The 27,658-nt window shown below is 36.8% G+C and overlaps 1 protein-coding gene across 4 annotated transcripts in view; it reads right to left on the reverse strand.

Annotated features, from left to right (window-relative positions):
* Positions 1–27,658, reverse strand: part of WDR76 (WD repeat domain 76) — a 61,732-nt gene that overhangs the window by 14,035 nt on the left and 20,039 nt on the right. For all 4 annotated transcript variants that reach the window (XM_060618715.3, XM_060618713.3, XM_060618718.3 and 1 more), the window contains 5 exons: positions 22,164–22,290; positions 20,152–20,253; positions 20,011–20,054; positions 18,810–18,963; positions 5,397–5,555 (listed from right to left, as the gene is read on the reverse strand). In XM_060618715.3, the coding sequence (XP_060474698.2) occupies positions 5,397–5,555; positions 18,810–18,963; positions 20,011–20,054; positions 20,152–20,253; positions 22,164–22,290 (586 nt within the window). The remainder of the gene's footprint in view (positions 1–5,396; positions 5,556–18,809; positions 18,964–20,010; positions 20,055–20,151; positions 20,254–22,163; positions 22,291–27,658) is intronic.

The following is a 27,658-nucleotide window of genomic DNA, read 5'->3' on the forward strand; positions in this document are numbered from 1 at the left end:
TGGGTGGCTCAGTCAGTTGAGCATCCAACTCTAGATTTTGACTCAGGTTGAGATCCACACTGAGTATGGAGTCTGCTTAGGAGTCTCTCTTTCCCTCTCCCTCTGCCTCTCTCCCCCACTCACATGCTCTGTCTCTCTCAAAAACAAAAACAAAATATTGTTACAAGAGACAAAGAAGGGCATAATGACAAAGAGATCAATCCAACAAAAGAATGTAACAATCATAAATATCTATGTACCCAACACTGGAGCACCTAAACACATAAAGCAAATATCAACCCACATAAAAGGAGAAATGCTCAGCAATACAGTAATAGTAGGAGACTTTTTAATACCCCCACTTTACACCAATGGATAAATCATCCAGGTAGAAAATCAGTAAGGAAACTGTGTCTTGGAACTGTACAATAGACCAGACTGACTTAACAGATGTACACAAAACACTTTCTCTAAAACCAACAGAATACACATTTTTTTCAAGTACACATGCAATATTCTCCAGGATAAATCATGTTAAGACACAAGACTCGATAAATGTAAGAAAACTGAAATATCAAGCATCTTTTCTGACAGTATGAAACTATTAATTATCAGAAAAAAAAAAAAACTAGAAACAACACAAACACATAGAAGCTAAATAACATGCTACTAAGCAATCAATGGATCAATGAAGAAATCAAAGAGGAAGTAAAACACACATGGAAACAAATGAAAATGAAAAAACAATAATCCATTATCTCTGGGATACAGCAAAAGCTGTTCTAGGGGGGAAATTTGTAGCACTACAGGCCTACCTTAAACAAGAAAAACCTTGAATAAACAATCTAACCTTATTCCTAAAGGAACTAGAAAAAGACGACACACAAAGCCAAAGCCTAAAGTTAGTAAAAGGAAGAAGATAAAAAAGACCAGAAGGGAAATAAATGAATACACGCTTAAAAAAGAAAACAAAAACAAAAAAGATCAATAAAGCCAAGAGATGGTTCTTTGAAAAGATATGTAAATCTGATAAACCTTTAGCCTGACTCATCAAGAGAAAAAGGGAGGACTCAAATAAATAAAACCAGAAACAAAAAAAAAGTAACAACAGACACCACAGAAATACAAATAATTGTAAGAGACTACAAAAAATTATACGCCAAAATATCAGACGACTTAGAAGAAATGACTAAATTCCTAGAAACATAATTTTCCTAAACTGAATCAGGAAGAAACAGAAAATCTGAACAAACCAATTACTAGTAACAAAATTGAATTAGTAATCAAAAAACTCAACAAACAAAAGTTCAGGACCAGATGGATTTACAGATGAATTCTACCAAACATTTATTTTTTTTAATGTTTATTTATTTCTTTTGAGAGAGAGCATGCATGCACATGCACAAGTTGGGGAAGGGCAGAGAGAGAGAACCCCAAGCAGGCTATGTGCTATCAGTGCAAAGCCTGACGCAGGGCTCAATCTCACCAACCATGAGGTCATGACCTGAGCCGAAATCAAGAGACAGATATTTAACTGACTGAGCCACCAGGCACCCCTGAATTCCACCAAACTTTTAAAGAAAAGTTAATACCTAGTCTCCTCAAACTGTGCTAAAACAGAATAGGAAGGAAAGCTTCCAAATACATTCTACAAGGCAAGCAAAACCAAAGCACTACAGAAAGAAAACCGTAGGCCGATATTCCTGATGAACACAGATACAAAGAGCCCTCAGCACAACAGTAGTATACCATATTAAACAGTACATTAAAAGGATTATTTACCACAATCAAATGGGATTTATTCTGGGGATGCAAGGATGGTTCACTGTCTGCAAACCAATCAACATGATACACATTAATAAAATAAAGGATAAAAAATCATATCATCTCAATAGATGCAGAAAAAGCATTTTATAAAATTCAACATCCATTCATGATAAAAATTCTCAACTAAGTGGGTTTAGAGAGAACATACCTCACCACAATAAAGCCTATATATAGCAAACACACACCTAATATCACCCTCAATGGTGAAAAATTGAGTTTTTTCTCTAAGATTAGAAACAAGACAAAGATGTCCACTCTCATCAGTTTTATTCAACATAGTACTTGGAAGTCCTAGCCACAACAAGCAGACAAAAAGAAATAAAAGGCATCCAAATTGGTAAGGAAACCATAAAACTGTCACTGTTTGCAGATGACATGATACTATACATAGAAAACCCTAAATACTCCACCAAAAACTACTAGAAGTACTAAATGAACTCAGGAAAGTTACAGAATGCAAAATTAATATACAGAAATCTGTTGCATTATATTACAACTAATAATAACAAAGTAGCAGAAGGAGAAATTAAGAAAATAATTCTATTTGATCCACCTGGGTGGCTTAGTCAGTTAAGTGTCCAACCCTTGATTTTGGCTCAAGGCATGATCTCACAGTTCATAAGTTCGAGCCCTGTGTCGGGCTCTGCACTGACAGTGTGGAGCCTGCATGGGATTCTCTCTCTCTCTCCTTGTCTCTCTGCCCCTCCCCCACCCCCAATGTGTCTCTCTCTCTCTCTCAAATAAATAAAACTGAAAAAAAAATGTTTAAAAAGAAAACAAATCCATTTATAGTTACACCAAAAAGAATACTTGGGAATAAATTTAAGCAAGGAGGTAAAAGACCTGTACTCTGAAAATTATAAAACAATGATCAAAGATATTGAAGATGACACAGACAAATGGAAAGATACACCATACTCACGGACTGAAAGAACCAGTAGTGTTAAAATGTACATACTAACCAAAGCAATTTACAGATTCAATGCAATCCCTATCAACATACCAACAGCATTTTTCACACAACTAGAACAAATAATCCTAAAATTTGTATGGAACCATAAAAGAACCTAAATAGGCAAAGCAATCTTGAGAAAGAACAGAGATGGGGGTATCACAATCCCAGATTTCAAAACATATTACAAAGCTATAATAATCAAAACAGTACGGGACTGAGACAAAAATAGATCCATCGAGCAGAATAGAGAGCCCAGAAACAAACCCATGCTTATATGGTCAATTAGTCTATGACAAAGGAGGCAAAAACACACAATGGGGGAAGACAGTCTCTTCAATAAATGGTGCTGGGAAAACTGGACAGCTACATGAAAAATAAGAAACTGGACCACTTTCTGACACCATACACAAAAATAAACCCTAAGTGGGGTGCCTGGCTGGCTCAATTGGTAGAGCATACTATGCCTGATCTTGGGGTTATGAGTTCAAGCCCCATATTGGCTGTAGAGCTTACTTTAAAAATTAATTAATTAAAAAGTAATAAACTCAAAATGGATTAAAGACTTAAATGGGAGATCTGAAACCATACAACTACAAGAAAACACAAGGAAGTAATCTCTTTGGCATGAGACTCAGAAACATTTTTCTACATATGTCTCTTACAGTGGGGGAAACAAAATAAAAAATATTAGGACTACATCAAAATAAAAAGCTTTTGTACAGCAAAGGAAATCATCAAAAAAATGAAAAGGCAACCTAATGATTGGAAAAGATATTTGCAAACAGTATACCTGATAAAGTGTTAGTATCCAAATTATATAACAACCCCAAAACTTCCCCAAGTAATCCAATTAAAAATGGGCAGAGGGGGCGCCTGGGTGGCGCAGTCGGTTAAGTGTCCGACTTCGGCCAGGTCACGATCTCGCGGTCTGTGAGTTCGAGCCCCGCGTCGGGCTCTGGGCTGATGGCTCGGAGCCTGGAGCCTGTTTCCGATTCTGTATCTCCCTCTCTCTCTGCCCCTCCCCAATTCATGCTCTGTCTCTCTCTGTCCCAAAAATAAATAAAAAACGTTGAAAAAAAATTTAAAAAAAAAAATAAAAAAAATAAAAAAATAAAAATTGGCAGAGGACATGAACAGATACTTTTCCAAAGACATGGAGATAGCCAACAGACCCATGAAAAGATGCTCAACATCACTAATTATCAGGGAAATGCAAATCAAAACCACAATGAGATATCACCTTATACCTGTTAGAATGACTACTATCAAAAATACAAGAAATAACAAGTATTGACAAGGATGTGGAGAAAAAGGAACCCTTGTGCACTGTTGGTCGGAATAAATTATACAGCCATTGTACTAAACAGTATGCAGTTTCCTCAAAAAACTAAAAATAGAAAAACCCTATGATCCAGTAATCCTACTAGTATTTACCCAAAGAAAATGAAAACACTAATTCAATGGGGTGCCTGAGTGGCTCAGCTGGTTAAGTCAGACTCTTGATTTCAGCTCAGGTCATGATCTTATGGTTCACGAAATCAAGCCCTGCAGCAGGCTCTGCGCTGCCAGCACAGAGCCTGCTTGGGATTCTCTCTCTCCTTCTCTCTCTGCCCTTCCCCAGCTCACACACAGGATGCTCTGTCTCTAAATAAATAAATAAACATTAAAAAAAATTACCACTAATTTGAAAAGATTTACGTACCCTTATGTTCATTGCAGCATTATTTATAAAAGTGAAGATATGTAAGCAACCTAAATGTCCATTGATAAATGAACAAAGATGTGGTGAGTGTGTGTATATCCATACACACACACACACACACACACACACACACACACACACACACAAATGGAATATTACTTAGCCATAAAAAAAGAATGAGATCTTGCCATTTGTGACAACATAGATGGACCTAGAGGATATTATGCTAAGTGAAGTAAGTCAGACAAAGAAAGTGTATGATTTAAGTTATACAGCATCTAAAAAACAAATGAACAACAACAACAAAAAACCAGAAACAGACCCAGAGAACAAACTGGTGGTTGTCAGAGGGGTGGGGTGGGGATGAGAGAAAGGCAAAATAAATGAAGAGGAATGGCAGATACAGGCTTCTAGTAATGTAATGAATATGGGAATAAAAATGGATAAAATGTACAGCATAGAGAATATAGTCAATTGTATTGTAATAGCTGTGCAGGCTGACAGATGGTATCTATACTTGTGGTGAGCATAGCATAATGTATACAGTTGTTGAATCACTGTTATACACCTAAAACTAATGTAATATTGTGTGTCAACTATACTTTAATCAAAAAACAGTAATACAAAATAAAATATTTTTGCAAAGATTAAAAAATAATTAAGAGCAAATACTTACGTGCCTGGTTGGATCATCTAACCACTTTATCTAAATTAAATCATTTAACCCTCATGACAACCCTATTAGGTAAAAACTTCCAAGGTCATACAAGTAGTAACAGATGGTCTGGGTTTCAAACTTAAGCAGTGCAGTTCTAAAATTCCTACTCTGTACCACTTCACCCATTCTGATTGGTATAATAATCATTCATGTGTCATTTCATAAATAATCCAGAATATTATCTCAAGCCAACATGTAAACACATTAACATTTACCTCTTCAAAAATAGCCCTTGAAAAATCCCCACAGCGTAATGTGCCATCATAGCTCAGTGAGAGTATGTGAGCCGGATTGGCAGGTGAGAAGTAAAGACAGCTAACTGGCTGACTGTGGGGTTGAAAAACATAAATTCCATCTTCTTCAGATTGGTGAGTCTGGAAGAGAGTTGAGGGCAGGGAGATAGACAAAAACTAGTGAAAAGTAGCAACACTTTCTGTCATTAAACTATTTATGTTTGTATTACTTCTTAGTCTATAATTATACCCACCCTCCCATTCAGAAAGTCAGAACTAACAATGTCATATTATCACTAAATTACTTTTTTCTAATTTTTAATCCAATGATATTGTCACATTTATTTTAACCATTTCCAGCTTTTGCAAACTACTTTTTCATAATGCAGAAGGGAAAAGAATTATAGTTTATTATGACTTTAGTTCATGAAATCTCAAGAAATGAGAAATCTACTCTTTATTTCACATTCAGCATAATTCCCTTCTACTAAAAACAGTATAACTACCATTACTACTTTATCTCTTCAGTATGCTTCTATATATCATTCTCAGCACAATTTTCATAAGGTTATTTGGTCCTGGCACAAAGTGATAATTTTAAAAATACGTTATCCCCTAAATACACCATGAAAATGCATGTATTTCAATTCCACATTAATATTATTACTACTGGGGCTCCTGGGTAGCTCCATCAGTTGAACATCTGACTTTTGATTTCGGCTCAGGTCATGATCCCAGGGTCATGGGATCGAGCACCACGTGGAACCCTGTGCTAAGTGTGGAGCCTGCTTAAGATTCTCTCTGTCTCTCTCTCTCTCTCTCTCCCTCTGCCCCTCTCCCTGCTTGCACTCTCTCTCTAAAAAAAAAAAAAAAAAAAAAAAAAAAAAAAGTAGTATTATTACTACTTCTAGGGATTATCCTTTTCACAGGTGGATTACCAACTACTAAATCATCACTTCTCAGATCTGGATAAATTATGTTACTATGCCATATGTCATAGTACGAACCAGACCAACTGTCCTCTCCAAATTTGGCTTAATTTGCTCTGAAATATTCAGGCATTTTTGTTTTCTTCTTTTTTTATTTTAAACTTAAACAGAATTTTTTAAAAGGAAAGGGAGGGAAAAAATTATAATCACATACACTCCTCCTCCTATCTAGAGTTAACCACTGTTAATATCCTCACATATTTGTTTATAGTGTTTATTTTTAGAACAAAACTCTCCATTGTTATAAATAACAATACAGAAATGTAGAAAGACAGTAACTATTAAAAATTACTGCAAATCCGGGGCACCTGGGTGGCTCAGTCGGTTAAGCGTCCGACTTTGGCTCAGGTCATGATCTCACAGTTCGTGAGTTCGAGCCCCGCGTCAGGCTCTGTGCTGACAGCTCAGAGCCTGGAGCCTGCTTCGGATTCTGTGTCTCCCTCTCTCTCTGCCCCTCCCCTGTTCATGCTCTGTCTCTCTCTGTCTCAAAAATAAATAAAAAACATTAAAAAAAAATTTAAAAAAAATTACTGCAAATCCAGAATTAACTAAAATGATCATTAAAATACTAAGCTATCATTATAGATATCTCTGTATGTACTTAGACAAATAGAATGACAAAGAAATTTAGAAAAAAATAAGACCATGCTATATATGCCATTTTTCATAGTATTAAATTAAACTATACTTCAAAGTAATAAAAGAAAATCAGGCTGAAGTAGTTTTTGAACTTCAAGCACAGCTGATCCTTGAACAAGAGGTTAAGAGCACCAACCCACCATGCAGTTGAAAATCCCATGTATAACATTTGACTACCCAAAAACTTAACTACTAATAGCCTACTATTGACCAAGATCCTCAATAATAACACAGTGAACTAACATATTTTATAGGTTATGCATATTATATGCTGTACTTTTACAATACAGTAAGCTAGAGAAAAGAAATGTTAATAAAATCATAAGAAAAAGAAAATACATTCATCGTACTACACTTTTTTTCAATCCCACAAGTTTATGTCATCTGTTTATAAAATAAATCATCTGTCAGTACCTGTCAATATTGTCTTATATGATACAAAACACTATAGATATTATATACATATTACTAACATGACATCAAAAATAAAAACATAATATGAAAATGAAATTCATATTTACGTACAGGTACAACAATTCATGCATTGATAATGAAGTGGCAATATGGTTGCTTTATGGTAGCCTAGTGTAATCAATACAGTTGCTTCACAGTAGCCTAGCCTATACACTAATGGATTAATCCCTATAAAATTTTTATGAGATCCAGTATTACAGTCATATTCACAATGCAATATTGGAAATAGTTAAATTTTTTTAAAAATATCACTTACCTGTTTTAATAAGCTGATATGCAGTTGCTCCAATTTACAAGAGAAAAAGGTATACTGTATGGTAATGTAACTCTTTGAAAGCAAAATTATAAAGAAGCTAACAAATTATTAATTTTATATTAAATAGTACTCACCTTATGCCTATGTAAGGATAGGCTATCAACTTCCATACAAGTCTTGCACATGATGTTCTACACAATGACTACTTAGGCAATGATGATGATAAAGACACAAAAATGCTCATATATTTCTTGCTGTACAGGTCAAAGATTTTCACACAGAGAGACATGTATGTATACAACAGATAAGTTTATTAATTGTACAGCAGAATAATTATTTACTAAGTGGAAGTGGACCATCATAAAGGTCTTCATCTCATCATCTCCACGTTAAATAGGCTAAGGAGGAAGAGGAGGGGCTCAGGGGTAATAGCAACAGAAGGGGTGGACGAGGTAGTAGAGGTAGAAGGGGAGGCAGGAGAGGCAACACACTGAGTGTAACTTTATGGAATATATCATAACTTCTGTCTGGCTTGTTTTTTCATTTCTCTAAAAAGGTTTCTATATTGTACCAATATTTCTTCCAACATTTGCTTTAGTTACAGTGCCCGTACCATAGAAGGGTCCACATCATAAAAGAAGTCAAAAGCAGTCTTGAACAATTAGAATGCTTCTGCCAGTTTGTCTAATGTCAATTTATTTTCTAGCACTGCTTCAATCATCTGGGACTGGTTCAGAAGCATTCCTCTCCATCAAGCACTCTTCTATTAATTCCTCTCGGGGGGCATCTATTAGCTGTTGAATTCCTCCAAGATCCACATCCTGAAACCTTTCACACTAACCATTTTTGCCATAACCACAATCTGTCATCATTTCCTTGACTGTCTCTGTCATAAATCCTGTGAAGTCATGTACAACATCTGGACAGTTTTCTCCAGCAGAAATTTATTCTTTCAGGCTTGACTGTTTTCATGGCTTTTTCTGTCACAATAGTGGCATCTTCAATGGTGTTCTCATTCTTGATTTTCAGATGTTTTTTCTGCTGGGGTTCTCTTGGTGGTGTGGACAATCTTTTCTATAGAGTACCATGTGTAATGAGCCTTCAAAGTCCTTAATGACCCCCTGATCTAGAGGCTGAATTAGAGACAGTGTTTGGGGGCAACATTTTGATGCCTTGGGTTCTGGGTAGCCAGGGACATTGCCCAACATCGAAAGAACTTTAAAAGGCAATACCTTACTGGCAAGGTACTTCCTGACCTCAGGGAGAAAGCATCGGTGATCCAGAAATGGGCTCTTGTTTCCACGACCTCCTGTTGTACAGCCAAAAAACTGGCTGCTGGTATTTATCTTTTCCCTTTGAGGGTGAGGATTAGCAGCTTTATAGAGAATGGCAGTCCTGATCACAATGTATTTGCACAGTAGAGTTAGCCTATTCCTTTGTGCCTTAAATCTGGTGCTCATTTCTCTTTCTTACTAATAAATGTCCTTTGTGGCTTTTTTTTTTTTTTTTTTTCCAGAATGCACTTTCCTCTGCATTAGAAACCAGTTCAAGCAGATATTCTTTCTCAGCATTTTTCTTAATGGTGTCTGGGAACTTGTCTTCAGTCTTGGATCAGCGGAAGCTACTTCTCCTGTTATTCTAACGTTTTTAAAGCCAAACTTCTTTCTAAAATTATCAAACCATCCTTTGCTGGCATTAAATTCTCCAGCTTTCTATCTTTCACCTTCCATTTACTTTGTCATATGATGACTTCAATTTTCCTCGAGTCATATCAGTCTACAGGTATGCATTTCTTAGAGCAATCCTACACCCACATAAAAGCTGCATCTTCAGATAAAAAGGTATTTTGCAAAAAGTACAAGGTTTTCACACTTGCTGGAATAGATGCAGTAACAGCTTTACAATTTTTTTTTCTTTTTTTTTTTTTTTTTTACAACAGTCCTTATGCTAGATTCATTTATCTTGAAATGCCAGGCAACTGCAGCTGCAGACCTCAATTTATAGTATTTATCAAGCAATTCAACTTTTTCCTGTACTCTCCTGAATATTCCCCACTTCTTGGGAGCACTTTCCAGAATCACTAGTGGTGCTTTGTAGGAGTCCTATGATGTTTTTCAAGGTGTACAGTATTGCACTAAACACAGTGAAAAATATGCAAGAACCCCAAGAGATCACTTTTTACTATGATACACAATTTACTAAAGATAAAATGTTCACATGGAGATGATTAGCATTTTAACTAGATACTTGCTATAATTAAGCTCACCACAATAGCAAGAGGATAGCTAGGAAATCATTATTCGAGTAGTACAGTAGTACAGCAGTTAATTTTCCGCAGTTACTACTTAATACCACATCTTTATGTTTGTTTACATTTCTCTCGACTGTGAATGGCACCACATATGGTCTGTAAGTGTTGAAGTTTTAATAAATTTTAACTTATAATAGATTTGTGTATATTTTATGGTAGTAAGTGATAAAATAGACTAGTGTCTACATATATGTTATACATTCATGACATACCTTTATCTTTTCAATATTTCTAAGCTATGTGGTTCATCTGAAAGTTTTTTCAAGTTATCGCAAATCTCCAAAAAAATTTCAATATATTTGCTGAAAAAAAATCCATGTATAAGTGGACCCACACAGTTCAAATTGTGTTAAGGGTCAAATGTATTTCTTTACAGGTGCTATTTCCTAAAAAGGACAAAGTAGAGGCGTTTGGGTGGCTCAGTCAGTTAAGCGTCTTTTTTTTTTAAATATTTATTTAGAGAGATCACAAGTGGGGGAGGGGCAGAGAGGAGAGACAGAATCCCAAGCAGCCTCCAGAGCATCAGCGCAGAGCCCAATGCAGGGCTTGAACTCACCAACAGTGAGATCATGACCTGGGCTGAGATCAAGAGTCAGACATTTAACCAACTGTGCCACCCAGGCACCCCAGGCATCCAGCTCTTTGATTTTGACTCAAGTCATGAGATTAAGCCCCATGTGGGTCTCCATGCTGGGTGTGGAGCCCACTTGAGATTCTCTCTTTCCCGCTCTCTAGCCCTTTTTTTTTTTTTTTTTAAGAGGTGGGGGAGTATAAAACATGAAGCAGGAGCAGTCATTATGCTTTCTTATTTTTTCAACTATGTCCCAATTTTAGATATTTTCTATTGATTGAGAGCATTATTTTCATCCCTTCTCCAATCTCCCCTGTCTCCATGTCTATATTATATACTATTATTTTTATTTTGTCCAGGTTGATAACACTTATATCCACTTCTATAAACATAATTTGTATAGCTGTTTAAGATTAGTTCTACATTTAAATGGATTCAATGCTCATCACCAATTCTTTTGTGAAACTTCTCTGTTCCTGATTTTTTAATCCTGATTTACTCTTAATTGGCTAAGACTTACTGTGAAGTGGTTTTTTTTCCAGATGAACTCCCAGGTCTTGAATTTCTTGAGTTTTTTCACATGTGAGAATACCTACCAACTGCCTTTAACTAGAACAATTATCTTGGGCTGCTAAGTATTCCAGGCCACACTTCCTTCCCTCAGAACCTTGTAGACATTACATGAAATGTTGCTGTAGAAAACAGAAAAGCTAGACTTCTCCCCTTGAATATAATTTTTCTGCCTAAAGAATTCTTTACCCTCTATGTTCCAAGTTTTCCTAAAACATGGTATAACATTCAATCTGCCAACTCAATTCTCTTTTCAGAAGAATTCTCTTTTGGGGGCGCCTGGGTGGCTCAGTCGGTTCAGCATCCGACTTCCGCTCGGGTCACGATCTCACAGCTTGTGAGTTCGAGCCCTGCATGGGGCTCTGTGGTGACAGCTCAGAGCCTGGAGCCTGCTTCAGATTCTGTGCCTCCCTCTCTCTCTGCCCCAACCCACTCACTTTCTGTCTCTGTCCCTCTCAAAAATAATAAACATTTAAAAAAATTTTAAAAAGAAGAATTCTCTTTGAATATATTTGCTGTTTCACTGTTGGGTCATCTTTGATGGTCTTCCCTTACCACTGGCTTGTCTGTGTTTATGATTACCTCAAGTCTTTAATGTCTACAATTTTCAATGATGTCTATTCTGTTCCTTGCTTTTGTCTAATTTATTAGTTTCACTGATCTTCAGTTTGTTTCCTTAGTTCTGCAATATCCTTTTCCATCTCATTCTGCTGTTTTATCATCTTATCTTTAAGTATTATTTTACCAAATAATATTGTTATTAACTTGCTCCATAGCAGGACTGTCCAAAAAGAGCTTTCTAAGATAACAAAAATGTTATATGTAGGCACTATCAACATAGTATCCACTAGCCATGTATGGCTATTAGGCACTTGAAACAAGCCTAGTGTAACTGAAGAACTGAATTTTCTATTTTAATTGATTTAATTGTAAATAGTCTCTTAGGACCTGTGGCTACTATACGAAACAGTACAGTTCCACAATTTAAAGAAACTGAAGAGAATTTTCTTTCTTGCATTGAGTTATGTTTTTCTTCTAGACCTGTCTTTGCATGCTAGATTCTTTTGTTGTTTTTGCAGTAGTGTTTGTCTAGTTGTCATATCATTTCTTTTCATTTTCATCATGCTTGAATTGCTCTGTCCATGTTAAATGCTCTGATATAACATATTGACTCTTTCTCCCAGTATCTGATCAGTTCATTTTTTCCTCAGAAAAAGACGGGCTTTTCTGTAGCCAAGAAGAAGACAGAGGTGGATAGTTGGTTTCAGCTGAAAGAATATGCAATATTTGTTGGAATTCCTAGACTGTAATAGACTTTTGTCCATTATTCTATATATGATTTAGGGGCTCCTGGGTGGCTCAGTCAGTTAAGCATCCAACTCTTGGTTTCAGCTCAGGTCATCATCTCCCAGTTCATGGATTTGAAGCCCCATGTCAGGCTCTGCATGGACAGCTGCAGAGCCTGCTTGGGATTCTCTGCCTCCTTCTCTCTGCCCTTCCCCTACTGTCTATCTCTCCCTCTAAAAAATGAATAAATAAGTATTAATAAAGGGGGTGCCTGGGTGGCTCAGTCGGTTAAGCATCTGACTGTTAGTTTTAGCTCAGGTCATGATCTCATAGTTCATGAGTTTGAGCCCTGCATCAGGCTCTATGCCGGCAGTGCAGAGCCTGCTTTGGATTCTTTCTCTCTCCCTCCCTGTCTGCCCCTCTCTCTCTCTCTCCCTCTCTCTCTCAAATAAATACTTAAAAACAATTTTTTTAACATTTATAAGGATTTATACCACCTACCTGGCAGATTTAGTAGTAGCTTATACTACTCCCACAGACCAAGAAAATTTCCTTCATAGAGAATTAGTCCTACTATTAACAAACTTCCCCTGTTTTCTCCCCTTTCCCCTCAACAGCCATGTCCCTATTTCTCACTCAAAGGAGGAAAAAATGCCCACTCAATGTGTTCTCTCTAGTTTTGACAACATAGGTGAAAATCATCAGGGTTTGGTCAGTTACCAATATGGATTTTGGCTGTTAAGGCAAGGTAGAAGCTAAATCATGCTGTGCCCCACCCCCAGCTGAGCTACAGAATTTGTCCTTGGTGGCTAGTTTTTGAAGTGCACAGCATAAGTTATACTTCTTCCTTATTGCTGTAAGATTTTTTTTAAACTGATTTGACTGCTTTTTCTCATTCTTTGGGAAATTCCAATTGCCCATTTTAATCTGAATATACCAGGTTAAAAGTGCTTTTAGGGGTGCCTGACTGGATCAGTCAATGGAGCACACAACTCTTAGTCTCAGGGTTGTGACTTCGAGCCCCATGCTGAGTATGGAGATTACTTAAAAATAAAATATTAAACAAAAAGAGTGCTTCTAACTACTTTAAACCTAATTGAATACAGGACCAGTTTGTTTTGAGCCTAGAAATGACTATCTGTGTACACTGAATTGGAATAGGAAAATTGGAAGTACAAATACCAATTCAGACCAGTATGGTAATTCTAAAAGAGGACATGGGGCCCTGGCCCAACATAATGGCAGTAAGGATGGAAAGGGGCAAAAGCATTAAAGGACTTTATTAGACACAAGGAACGAGTGAGGACCCAGCTTAAAACTCTTCAATGGCTTCCTATTGCTTTTAGGATAAAAACCAAAATTCTTGGGGTGCCTGGGTGGATCAGTCATTTAAGCATCCGACTCTTAAATTTGGCTCAGGTCATGATCTCATGGTTCATGAGTTCATAGGATCAAGCCCTGTCTGAGGCTCTGTGCTGACAGTGTAGAGCCTGACTGGGATTCTCTCTCTCTCAAAACAAGTAAATAAACTTAAAAAAAATCTCATTCAAAGATATAGATAGATACAGATATAGATATAGATATAGATATAGATATAGATATAGATATAGATATAGATATAGATATATAGATATAGATATATAGATCTGGTCTCTACCCACCTCCACAGCTTCATCCTATTCCACTCATCCCTTGTGTCTATTCCTTTGCTGTCTATGCTCCAGCTACACAAGCAATTTTTCAGGTCTTTAAAAGTATCAGATAGGCCTCCTCCTGCTGCAGGTCCTTGACATGCTGTTCCCTTGTCTGAAATATTCTTTCCCTTTTCTTTACTTGGTCTATTGCTACTTAGCTTTCAAATCTCATCTCAATTCTCAGTTCCTCAGGGAAGGTTTCTTTCCCTGATCCTCCAAATTAGGCCAGCCCCCTGTCATTAACACTACTTTCCTTCAGTCCATTAAACACACTATATAATTCATTCCACTTATCAAGTATGTAATTACATATTTGGCCATTATTTCATTAATGCTGCATTTGCCACTAAATTCTAAACTGTAAGAGGGCAGAGACAATTTTTGCTCACAAATATCTAATATCTGGGGAATCATTAGAATATTACTCAGCACAAAATAATAAATGTGGGAACAATGAATAAATGGGTGAATGGGTAACTGAATAAACGGTAACAACTTTTGATTCTAGATGCAACTAGGAATCTGAAAGAAAGTTAAGAGGAAAAACAGGGGGTGTCAAGGCAATTCAATGGGGAAAGGGTAGTCTTTTCAATAAATGACAACTGGATATTCATATACAAAAAAGTAAACTTGGGCTCTTACTTCACACCATATATAAAAAATAACTCAAATACCATCTCACACCAGTCAGAGTGGCTAAAATGAGCAAATCAGGAGACTAGAGATGCTAGAGAGAATGTGGAGAAACGGGAACTCTTTTGCACTGTTGGGAATGCAAACTGGTGCAACCACTCTGGAAAACAGTGTGGAGGTTCCTCAAAAAATTAAAAATAGATCTACCCTATGACCCAGCAATAAGCACTGCTAGGAATTTACCCAAGGGATATAGGAGTGCTGATGCACAGGAGCACTTGTACCCCAATTTTTACAGCAGCACTTTCAACAGTAGCCAAATTACAGAAAGAGCCTAAATGTCCATCAACTGATGAATGGATAAAGAAGTTGTGGTTTATATATACAATGGAATACTACTTGGCAATGAGAAAGAATGAAATATGGCCTTTTGTAGCAACGTGGATGGAACTGGAGAGTGTGATGCTAAGTGAAATAAGTCATACAGACAAAGACAGATACCATATGTTTTCACTCTTATGTGGATCCTGAGAAACTTAACAGAAGACCATGGGGGAGGGGAAGGGGAAAAAAAGAGTTACAGAGAGGGAAGGAGGAAAACCATGAGAGACTCTTAAAAAGTGAGAACAAACTGAGGGTTGATGGGGGGTGGGAGGGAGGGGACAGTGGGTCATGGGCATTGAGGAGGGCACCTGTTGGGATGAGCACTGGGTGTTGTATGGAAACCAATTTGACAACAAATTTCATATTAAAAAAAAAAGAACTCAAGATGAATCACCAAACTAAATGTGAAAGCACATACTATAAAATTTTTAGAAAAAAACAGGAAAAACTCTTTAAGGCTTGAAGCTAGAGAAAGAATTCTTAAATATGACACCAAAAGCACAATCCATTTAAAATTTTTCATAAACTGGATATCATCTTTTGCACTTCAAAAGACAGCATAAAGGAAATGAAGAAAAGCCAAAAACTACCAGAAATATTTGCAAAACACATCTGATAAAGAATTTGTATCTAGAATTTACAAACTCATAATTCAGTAAGACAAACAACCTAATAAAACATTAATAAAAGGGACACCTGGGTGGCTCAGTCAGTTGAGTGTCCGACTTCAGCTCAGGTCGTGGATTCAAGCCCCAAGTCAGGCTTTGTGCTGACAGCTCAGAGCCTGGAGCTCGCTTTGGATTCTCTCTCTCTCTCTCTCTCTCTCTCTCTCTCTCTGCACCTCTCCCCCGCTCACACTCTGTCTCTCTCTCTCAAAATAAACATTAAAAAATTTTTTTAATTGATAAAAGATCTGAATAGCCATTTTATCAAAGATATCCAAATGGCATGAAAAGAGGCTCAACATTAGTCATTAGTCATATGCATCAAAACCACAATGAGATACCACTTCACACCCACCAGAAAGGCTATAATCAAAATGACATAAAATAATAAACATTGCTGAGCATGGGGGGAAATTGGAACCCTCATATTGCTGGTGGGAATATAAAATGATACAATCGTTTGGAAAGAAGTTTGGTAGTTCCTCAAAATGTTAACTAGTTGCCATATGACCCAGAACTCTGTCCCTGGATATCTACCCAAGAGAAATTAAAACACATTTCCAAACAAAAATGTGTACACAAATGTTTATACTAGCATTATTCAGAATAGCCAAAAAGTGGAAACAACCCAAATGTCTATCAAGTGATAAAATGAATCAACAAAATGTGGTATAGTCAAACAATGGAGTATTGTCCAACAATTAAAAAAGAATGAAATACTGATACATACTAAAACATAAATGAACCTTGAAAACATTATGCTAAGAGAAAGAAATCAACATAAAAGACCACATATTGTATGATTCTATTTATATGACATGTCCAAAAAGGTCAAATTTAAGAAGATGTCCCTGGGTATAAGGGTAATTAGCTGGGAGATTAAATGTAATTAGCCAATAGGAATCTTCTAGGAATGACAAAAATGTTTTAAAGCTTGAGGGTGAAGTTACACAACTCACTAAACCTATTAAAAATCACTGGGTTAGGGGCACCTGGGTGGCTCCATTGGTTAAGCATGACTTCGGCTCTGGTCATGATCTCACAGTTCGTGGGTTCAAACCCTACAGCAGGCTCTGTGCTGACAGCTCAGAGCCTGGAGCCTGCTTCGGATTCTGTATCTCCCTCTCTCTCTGCTCTTCCCCTGCTTGTGCCCTGTCTCTCACTCTCTAAAAAATATCTATTAAAACAATTTTTTTAAATCATTAAGTTGTACTTTGAAATATGTGAATTTTGTAATATCTAAATTATACTTTGATAAAGTTAATTTTTTTAAAAAATTAGAGAGTTGAGACATGAGCACAGGGCAGCAAAAGTACTAGGTTTTAGACTTGCTCAAGCTGTTAATGTGACACAGCCAAAGATCTGGGAAATTTAGAAAGTTGTTAAGGATACCAGACTATATGGGGTACCTGTGTGGCTCGGTCGGTTAAGTGTCTGACTTCAGCTCAGGTCATGATCTCACGGCTTGTAGGTTCAAGCCCTGTGATGGGCTCTGTGCTGATAGACCAGAGCCTGGAGCCTGCTTCAGATTCTGTGTCTCCCTCTCTCTCTCTGCCCCTCCCTCGCTCTCTCTCTCTCTCTCTCAAAAATAAACATTAAAAAAAAAAAAAAAAAAAAAAAGGATACCGGACTATAGAGACATAGTAATACAGATTTTGAAGTCACCAGGAAAGACATGGCAAAGGGACTTTTCTACATATCTTCAACTCTGTACAGATTGATCTACCCTGAAAAGATCTTCACTTGACTATACTAATTCTCTATTTTTCCTTTTCAAAGTTCTTCTACCAATGGTATTTATCCACTGTTTTCATTTCTTCCACTACCCCATTATTTTTTATTCTCTCAAAGTCTGTGTTCCTTACCTCTTTGTTGAAGCTACTCTCTCAACTCACTAATGGTACCCCATTTTCAAAACCAATGGCCTTTTCTCTGCTTTCATTCTTTTTAACTTCTCTACAAGAAGCCCTGTCAAACTCCAATCCTTAAAACTCATCTCTTAGCTTGTACAACCTTATACTATTCTTAGTCCTCTTCCCACTTCTCTTCTATTTCATTTACCAGATACTTTTGCCTCCTACCCTCATTCACACCTTATCAAAATAAGGAAGTACCTTTTCTCCCAAAACAAGAGAGAACTTGGTTTTTATTTCTCTCTTCTTCTCACAAAATCTGTTAAGAAACAGGTCTTTGTTCTACTTTCCCAATTAAAAAATAAATTCAGAGAACGTTAACTTGGCTTTTCTCAATTTTGTAACTATCAAAAGCAATCCGTGCAGAATTATACGTACAATGAGTGGAATTCAGTATCTGTGACTCATAAAAAAATGAATGGGATCATCCTAAGCATATCCCTGAAAAGATACTTTTTCCCATTTGGAAACTGTATTTTAAACATAAGTAGTAAACTAAGAACTTTGTATGATTTTTTCATATATACATTTAAAGTCGTTGGGGCGCCTGGGTGGCTCAGTCGGTTAAGCGTCTGACTTCGGCTCAGGTCACGATCTCGCGGTCTGTGAGTTCGAGCCCCGCGTCAGGCTGTGGGCTGGTGGCTCAGAGCCTGGAGCCTGCTTCCGATTCTGTGTCTCCCTCTCTCTCTGCCCCTCCCCCGTTCATGCTCTGTCTCTCTCTGTCTCAAAAATAAATAAAAAAACGTTAAAAAAAAAAAAAAATTAAAGTCGTGACAGAGTTTCCTGGCAGTTAATTTATGTCCTGGTAACTAGTGATATTCAAACTAAAAATTTTAAAGTTCTAGAAAGCCAACTAAAATCTCCCCAGATCTCTAATGTCTGGAATCACAAAGCACAAAACTATAAATCTCAAGTAACATCTACAAACACATGGCTCTAAGGCTATTCTCCTGTAGACTATTTGTTTCAGTCAAACTTTATTGTCTTCAAAAAATTAATAATAACTTACCAAATCCCAAAGTCCAACTTGCCCAGATTTGGCCCCAGCTGCCACCAAAGTTCTAATTTCTGATGGGTGGAGAGCCACAGAGAGTATTGGGCCTTTGGTAACTTTATGAACAGTATCTTCATTAATGACCATGCCATTTAAATTGGCTTTATAGCTGAGAAAACAATTAAATTTTAGAAGTAAAGCCAATCAATAGTGAAAATAACTAAAACATAACTCAAAAAAAAAGAAAAGAAAAAAGACACAGTAAATAAATAGTTAACCTCCTAGTAACCAAGGAAATCAAATTAAAAAATGGGATACTATTCTTCACTTATAAAAGGTAGCAGGCTAGTCAAACATATACATTCGTTAATAGTGCTAGTGGCAGAGTAAATTCATATAAAATTTTCAGAAAAAAAAAAAAAGATTTCAGAAAACAATTCAGCAATGTATGTCCATAATATTTGACTCAGTAATCTCACTTCTGGAATCTATCCTAAAGAACTAACACACTATCACATTTAAACACAAGCACATATATAACTAAATACACAACTAAACACACAAAACTAAATTGAAAATAATTCCAGGGGCACCTGGGTGGCTCAGTCGGTTAAGCATCCAATTCTTGATTTCGGCTCAGGTCATGATCTCACTATTTATGAGACTGAGCCCTACATCAGGCTCTGCACTGACAGTGCAGAGCCTGGTTGGGATTGTCTCTCTCCGTCTATCTCTATATTTATTAAATAAATTTTAAATAAAAAGAAAAAAAAAAGAATTCTAAATATCAGGAGAGGAAGAAGAGGTTAAGTAAATGCCACCTACTAAATAATATGCAATTAATCAATAAATTTAAAGACTTTAATAAATGTAACTATGTTAAAGAAAAAGCAGAATATAAACGTGTATATACATTAGAACATAATAAACTAAAAATGTATGTGTATTCATTCATTTATTAAACAATGAGTGAATACATATTAAGTGCCAGGCACCATTTTGGTTACTGAAACAAAATCCCTGCACTCATGAAGCTTATATCATAATGGTATTACATATGGCAATACCTAAAAGGAAACATACAAAAACAACAGTTGTTAGGTGGAAATATTATGGGTATTTTTTCCACCTCATTTTCAAAACCTCCTGTAATGGTATATAGTCTAACTTAAAGATTTCAGAAAATATAAAACAAAGACAAGGCATTTCAACTCACTTTTTAATGCTAGATAACTCCTTCTCAGTATTCTTAATACTTGTCTGCAACAATGAAAGAGACCAAAGTACTAAGTTAATATATATACTGAAATTTCCTTAACAGATAATTCTCAAAGCTATAAGCCCTCCCAAGTGATACCTTGCTCACTTCTGCCCAAGTCTGTAGGAATCCTTTAAACAGGTCGTTGTCATCATCTCGATTTTCAGGAGTCATTTCTAAAGGCCCAGGAGGTAACAAAGGCTGTTTTAAAAAATAAGAAAATCAAGAATAAAATGTGAAATAAAAAGGCCGATTGACTCTTGCTCTGCCCTGGAATGTTTTTCACTACTTTACTTTTGATACCAACAACATAGGTGACACATCAACAGTATCCAAAAATAATGTTCAATGAATGATTGCCAGGTATCCTGTAAGCTAATAATATATATTATCCCATTTAATACTCACAATAATCTAGTGAATGAGATACCACATTTTAAAGAAATTATAATGAAACTTAGAGAAGCTACCTTGTCCAAAGTTACACTGCCAAAAGAGGAGTTGACAGGAATTGGTTCAGAACAGTTCAATTTGTTACTCAGTTATTATTCTATGCCAGTGGGTTTTTTTAAGTTTATTTATTTATTTTTGAAAGAGAGAGAGAAAGAACGTGCACACTCAAGCGTGCCCGTGAGCGGGGAGGTCCAGAGAGAGAGAGAGAGAGAATCCCAAGCAGGCACTGCGCTGTCAGTGCAGAGCCCAATTCAGGGCTCAATCCTACAAACCATGAGATCATGACCTGAACTGAAACCAAGAGTTGGACCCTCAACCAACAGAGCCACCCAGGCACCCTGCCAGTGTTTTTTTATTTTTTTATTTTTATTTATTTATTTTTTTTAATTTTTTTTTTAACATTTATTTATTTCTGAGACAGAGAGAGAGCATGAACAGAGGAGGGTCAGAGAAAGAGGGAGACACAGAATCTGGAACAGGCTCCAGGCTCTGAGCTGTCAGCACAGAGCCCGACGCGGGGCTCGAACCCACGGACCATGAGATCATGACCTGAGCCGAAGTCGGATGCTTAACCAACTGAGCCACCCAGGCGCCCCTGCCAGTGTTTTTTTAAATCCTAGGTTGTAACCCATGGATGGTGAAATCATTTCAATATGTTAAAACAAACAATGTTTTCATGAATGACAAAAGAATAGAGTCAAAAATACAAAATATACATCACATGCAGCAAGTTTAAGTATCATTTCACAAAAGTTCTGCTTTAGCTGTGTGGAATGAGTTCAATGTAAATACATTTATCATGAGTGAAACTTCAGGAAAATTGGAAAGCTACTCTTCCCAAGTACCTTAATTTGCAATTAGCTCCCAAAGCACCAGTCTAATTAGTGCTATCTTCCAATTTAGAATTAAGCACTTAGATATAAAGTATTAAAAACCATAGGTGTTCTTGAATAAAAAACATAATTATAATCTGATTTAGACAATAAACTTCGTAAATAAAACTCCTTCTACTCACTAAAAGTACAAAGTTATACCACAGCAAAGGGCTATCACTATTATAACATATTATTTATTATTAATAACATTAATACTACCATTTATTGATTACTTACTAAGCCCTTAACACAACAGAAGAAACTTTACAGATACTATTTCACTTAACCCCCTCAACACCCCTTTGAAGTTTCTATACTATTACCACTTTAAATATGGGGAAATGGGCTCAGAAAGGTTAAGTAATTTATCCACAATTCCACTGCAGGTAAGCTTGCAGAAATATAGAATCCAAACTAGTTTTTATGACTTTGAAATCTTAATCATTAAACTATAAACAGCAGTAGTAAATTAATGAAGTACGGGGGTGCCTGGTTGGTTAAGTATCTGACTCTTGATTTAGGCTCAGGTCATGATCTCACAGTTCATGAGATCCAGCCCCACATCAGGCTCTGCACAGACAGCTCTGACAGTGAAAGTTGGCTTGGGATTCTCTCTCTCTGCCTCCCTCCCACTCACACTCTCTCTCTCCCTCTCAAAATAAATAAACATTTTTTAAATTAAGTAAAAATTGAACATAAGTTAATGACTTTTTAATCTAGTTTCAAACACTTCAAATTTTTCACTATTTTATTGAGTAACATATTGTTTTTGCACTTTCTTACATTTTCATCTGCTATTAATGTCGGCTGGGTTGGGGTTGCTGGTAATGACACTCCTGAAGGATCTACTTTTAGTAATCTCATTGACCTTCTACATCCAGTCCCATTTTCTCTCTTCTTAGGCATTTTTCTAAGGGAGTGGGGAAAAAACTCAAGTTATAAAACAGTTATATGTACTTACTAATATTAAGGAGGTAACTTTTAGGAATGTATGTCACAGATACACTCACACATTACAAGGATGTATGCACATGACTACAATGACTTCAACTGGGCACTTATGACTTTTCATGCTTTTAAATAAAATCATAGATGTTCATCATGAGGAGGTGAGAGGTGTTAAAATAAATTATAACATACATCTCTAACAAAATAATATGCAACCATAAGAAAATTAAAATAGATCTTTGCATGATGATATGACATGAACTGTTAAGACGTAAGAAACAAAAACAAGGTCCACTACATGTTGAATATGCTTCAACATATTTGTTTTTTTAGAAAAAGGTTATGTACACACATACATTTTTACATGCTAAGATTATCTATGGAAGAATATACATGAAACTATTAATAGTGGTTTCTTCTAGGGAGAAGGCCTGAAGAACGAAGGTCTAAAATGGAAAAGAGATTTAAATGTTTCATTGCATTTCCGTCCAAACAGTTTACTTTTTAAAATCATATAAATACCCTTTTTTATGCACTATTTTTTCATTTTAAAAAAGTAGTTCAGAACTTCCAGTTTCAATTTCCACATATAAGGAGCTTGAAAGTCATCATTCTGTCTTTTCAAGTAAAAATCTGAACAGATTAAAAAATCAACAACTCTTCTAGGTTCCTTACAAGGCAAGGACACAGTGCAAACTGCTGACCTCAATACTGGAGAGACAGAGAAATACAAGGAGTCATGGCTTACTGGAATAGAAAGTCAAGAACAGAAACCACAATGGGAACCAGTACAAAGGTAGGAAAACCTGAACTGTAATTGCCCAATTGATGGGGGCTCAGTGTGGACAAAAACCTGCACATGAGTCTTTATAGAAGCTTTATTCAGAACAGTCAAAACTGGGAAGCAGCCAAGATGTTCTCCACTAATTGAACAAATAAACTACAACACATCCAGACAATGGAATATTATTCAGCACAAAAAAAGAAATCAACTATCAAGCCATGAAAAGACATGGAGGAAAACTAATTGCATAATACTAAGAGAAAGAAGTCAATCTGAAAAGCTACATACTGTATGATCCCAAATACACCACATTCTGTTAAAGGCAAAACTACAGAGACAAAAAGATTCATAACTGCCACATTTGAGGGTGGTAAGGTGATGAATAAAGAGAACACAAGTAGTAAAAATACTCTATATATTGGGGCACCTGTGTGACTCAGTCAGTTAAGCATCCGACTTTGGCTCAGGTCATGATCTTGCAGTTCGTGAGTTTGAACTTGCATATCTTGCATATCATGATCTTGCTTGGGATTCTCTCTCTCTCTCTGCCCCTTCCCCACTTGCATGACTCTCTCCTCTCAGAATGAATGGATAAACTTTAAAAGATATGTGTGTGTGTGTGTGTGTGTGTGTGTGTGTGTGTATTATAAAGATGGATATGTCGTTATACGTTTGTACAAACCCATACAATGTCCAAAACCATGAGTGAATTGTAAGACAAACAATGGACTTTAGGTAATTATAATGTATCAGTGTAGATTCATCCTTGGTAACAAATGTACCACTCCGCTGAATGATGTTGATAATGGGAGAGTTTATGCACGTGTGGGAGCAGAAGAATATATGGGAAATCTTTGTACCTTTCTCTCAATTTTACTGTGAAGCAATTCTTTAAAAATTCAGACTTAAAAAATACCTTCAAGGGAGACCACCCCCACTATTTTGAGAGATTTACATCCAGGAGCTTGACTAGGTCTTCAGTAAATATGAGAAAAATCTCCTCATGCTTCCCAGAAGGGGAAGGGAAAAAGAACTACTCTGAAATACTCCTGCCCTTAGGAGAACAAGTTAACCAGAGCCTAACCTGCTGGAGTATTATCAGAGTCTACCCTGAGAGAAAGGAAATACCCAACTCCTGCCCACTTTTAGCATCTTCTCCCAACCAAGGTGGGATGGGGGGAGGAAACAAACTAAAACACTTGTGAAGTTCACTGTTAAGAGATACAGGTGTGCTAAATGACTGAGATCTAATCACAGGACTACAGAATGCTTTCTCTCCCCTCTCACGCATTACTAATGACTAATTTACAAACTTCCTTTTTCCTCATACATCATATCATGTCCAGCTATCAAGAAAAAATCACAAGGCACAATGAAAAACAACATAATTTAAAGAGATAGAGCAAGCTTCAGAGCCATATATGGCAGGAATGTTGGAATTATCTGAACAGGAATTTAAAACAACTATGATTGATATACTAAGAGCTCTAACACATAAAAAAAAAAAAAAAAAAAAAAAAAAAAAAACACCATGCAAGATAGGCAATGTAAGAAGAGAGATGGAAATCCTAAGAAAGAACCAAAAGAAATGCTAGAGATCAAAAACGCTAAAAGAAATGAAGTGTGCCTTTGATGAGCTCATTAGTAGACAAGACATGGCTGAGGAAAGAATCTCTGAGCGTGAGGTATTTCAACAGGAACCTCCAAAACTAAAAAGCAGGGAGAAGAAATAATGAAAAAAAAAACTGAACAGAATATCCAAGGACTATGGGATAATTACAAAAGGTGCAACATACACATAATGGGAATACCAGAAGGATAAGAAATAGAGAAAAACAAATGATATTTGACAAAATAGTAACCGAGAATTCCCCAAATTAATGTCAGACATCAAGTAACAGATCCAGGAAGCTCAGAGTACATCAAGCAAGATAAATGCCCCCCAAAAACTACACCTAAGGAATTCATTTCCAAACTATGGAAAATCAAAGAGAAAGAAAAAATCCTGAAAGAAGCCAGAAGGAAAAAAACATCTTACCTATAGCCAAAGATAAGAACTACACCCATACTCCAGTAAACTATGCAATCAAGTGAGTAGAGTAAAATATCTTAAGGGTTGAGAGGAGCACCTGGCTATCTCAGTGGGTAGAGCATACAACTCTTGATCTTGGAGTCATGAGTTCAAGCTTCACATTGAGGGTATAAATACATTGAGCTCAAGCCCCACATTGGGTATAGAGCTTACTTTTAAAAAACTGGGGCACCTGGGTGGCTCAGTTGGTTAAGTGTCTGACTCTTGATTTCGGCTCAGGTCATGATCTCATGGTTTGTGAGATTGAACCCTGCATTGGGCTCTGCACTGACAGCACACAGCCTACTTTGGGATTGTCTCTCCCTCTCCCTCCCTCCCCCCACTCCTTCTCCCTCTCTCTCTTTCTCAAAATAAATAAATAAACTTTAAAAAAAAATTAAAAGAATTTGTTGCCAGTACACATGCCTTACAAAAAAGGTTAAAAAAAGTTCTTTATAGGCACCTGGGTGGCTCAGTCAGTTAAGCATCTGACTTCGACTCAGGTCATGATCTCACTGGTCATGAGTTGAAACCCCACGTCAGGCTCTGTGCTGACAGCTAGGACCCTAGAACCTGTTCAGGTTCCGTCTCCTTCTCTCTCTGCCCCTCCCTCATTTGCACTCTCTCTCTCTCAAATATAAAACATAAACATTAAAAAAAATTTCTTTAGAGAGAAGAAAAACAGATCTGAAAATCAGATCCACCAAAAGGAGGATCAAAGAATGAATAAGGTAAAAAAAAAATTTTATTTTTCTCATTCTTAATTAGTAACAGCTAGCTCAAAATAACAATAGCAACAATGTGTTTAGTTATGTACCCTTATGTATATATCTTGTGTGTTGGTATACCAACATGTATATATACTTATGTATGCTTATACATGTGAAATGAATGACAGCAATGATACAAGGGACAAGAGGGAAGAATTAGGATTATTTTATTATTATAAGGTGCTCATACTATACCTCACTCACACCCTGAAGTGATATACTGTTTTTTTTTTAATTTTTTTTTTAACATTTATTTATTTTTGAGACAGAGACAGAGCATGAACGGGGGAGGGTCAGAGAGAGAGGGAGACACAGAATCCAAAACAGACTCCAGGCTGTGAGCAGTCAGCACAGAGCCCGACGTGGGGCTCGAACCCATGGACAGTGAGATCGTGACCTGAGCCGAAGTCGGACGCCCAACCGACTGAGCCACCCAGGAGCCCCAAGAAGTGATATACTGTTAATTGAAAATGGGTGGCTGGGGCAACTGGGTGGCTCACTCAGTTAAGGGTCCAACTCTTGATTTTGGCTCAGGTCATGATCTCACGGTTCACGAGTTCAAGCCCCAAGTCGGGCTATGCACTGTCAGTGTGGATCCTGCTTTTCATTCTCCTCTCCCTCACTCTGTCCCTCCCTCTCCCTCTCTCAGAATAAATAAACTAAAAAAAAAAAATTTTTAATGGACTTGGGGGGTGCCGGGGTGGCTCAGTCAGTTGAGTGTCTGACTCTTGATTTCAGCTCAGGTCATGATCCCAGGGTTGTGGGATCAAGCCCCCTGTGTCAGGCTCTGTGATAAATGTGAAGCCTGCTTGGGATTTTCTTTCTCTCTCTTCCCCCCCTCCTTTTGCCCCACTCTCTCTATATATAAAATAAAATAAAAATTTCTAATGGAAGTGAATTAGTTGTAGATTATACTGTAAACTCCAGGGCAATCACTAACAAAAAAAAAAACAGTAAAAAAAAATTGTAACTGATACACTAAGAAACAAGAGAAAATGGCATCATACAAAATGTTCAATTAAAACCATAAAGGGCAGAAAAATAGTGGAGACAAAAATAGGGGGAAAAAAACAAGGGCAATAAGTAGTAAACATTAACAAATATGATAGATATTAATCCAAATATATCAATACTCACTTTGAACATCAATGGTCTAAATGCACCAATTAAAAGAGACTGTCAGAGTGGATCAAACACAATACTCAAACTTATGTTGTCTATAAGAAACCCACTTTAAATATAAAAACACATAAATATTAAAAGTAAAGGAATGGAGCAATCCTTATCAAAATAACACCAGCATTCTTCACAGTTAGAACAAACAATTCTAAAATTTGTATGAAACCAGAAAAGAACCCAAATAGCCATGTTGAAAAAGAACCCCAGGAGCACCTGGGTGGCTCAGTCAGTTGAGAGTCCGGCTTTGGCTCAGGTCATGATCTTGCGGTTTGTGAGTTCAAGGCCCACGTCAGGGTCTGTGCTGACAGCTAGGAGCCTGGAGCTGCTTCGGATTCTGTGTTTCCCTCTCTCTGCCACTCCCCCACCCATACCTCTGCCTCTCTCTCTCTAAAATAAATAATAAAACATTTTAAAATTTTTTAATAAAAAAAGAAAAAGAAAACCAAAGCTGGAGGCATCACAATTCCAGACTTCAAGCTGTATTACAAAGCTGTAATCATCAAGACAGTATGGTACTGGCACAAAA

Source organism: Panthera onca, chromosome B3 (assembly GCF_046562875.1).
Source record: "Panthera onca isolate mPanOnc1 chromosome B3, mPanOnc1 haplotype 2, whole genome shotgun sequence".
NCBI classification, from domain to species: domain Eukaryota; kingdom Metazoa; phylum Chordata; class Mammalia; order Carnivora; family Felidae; genus Panthera; species Panthera onca.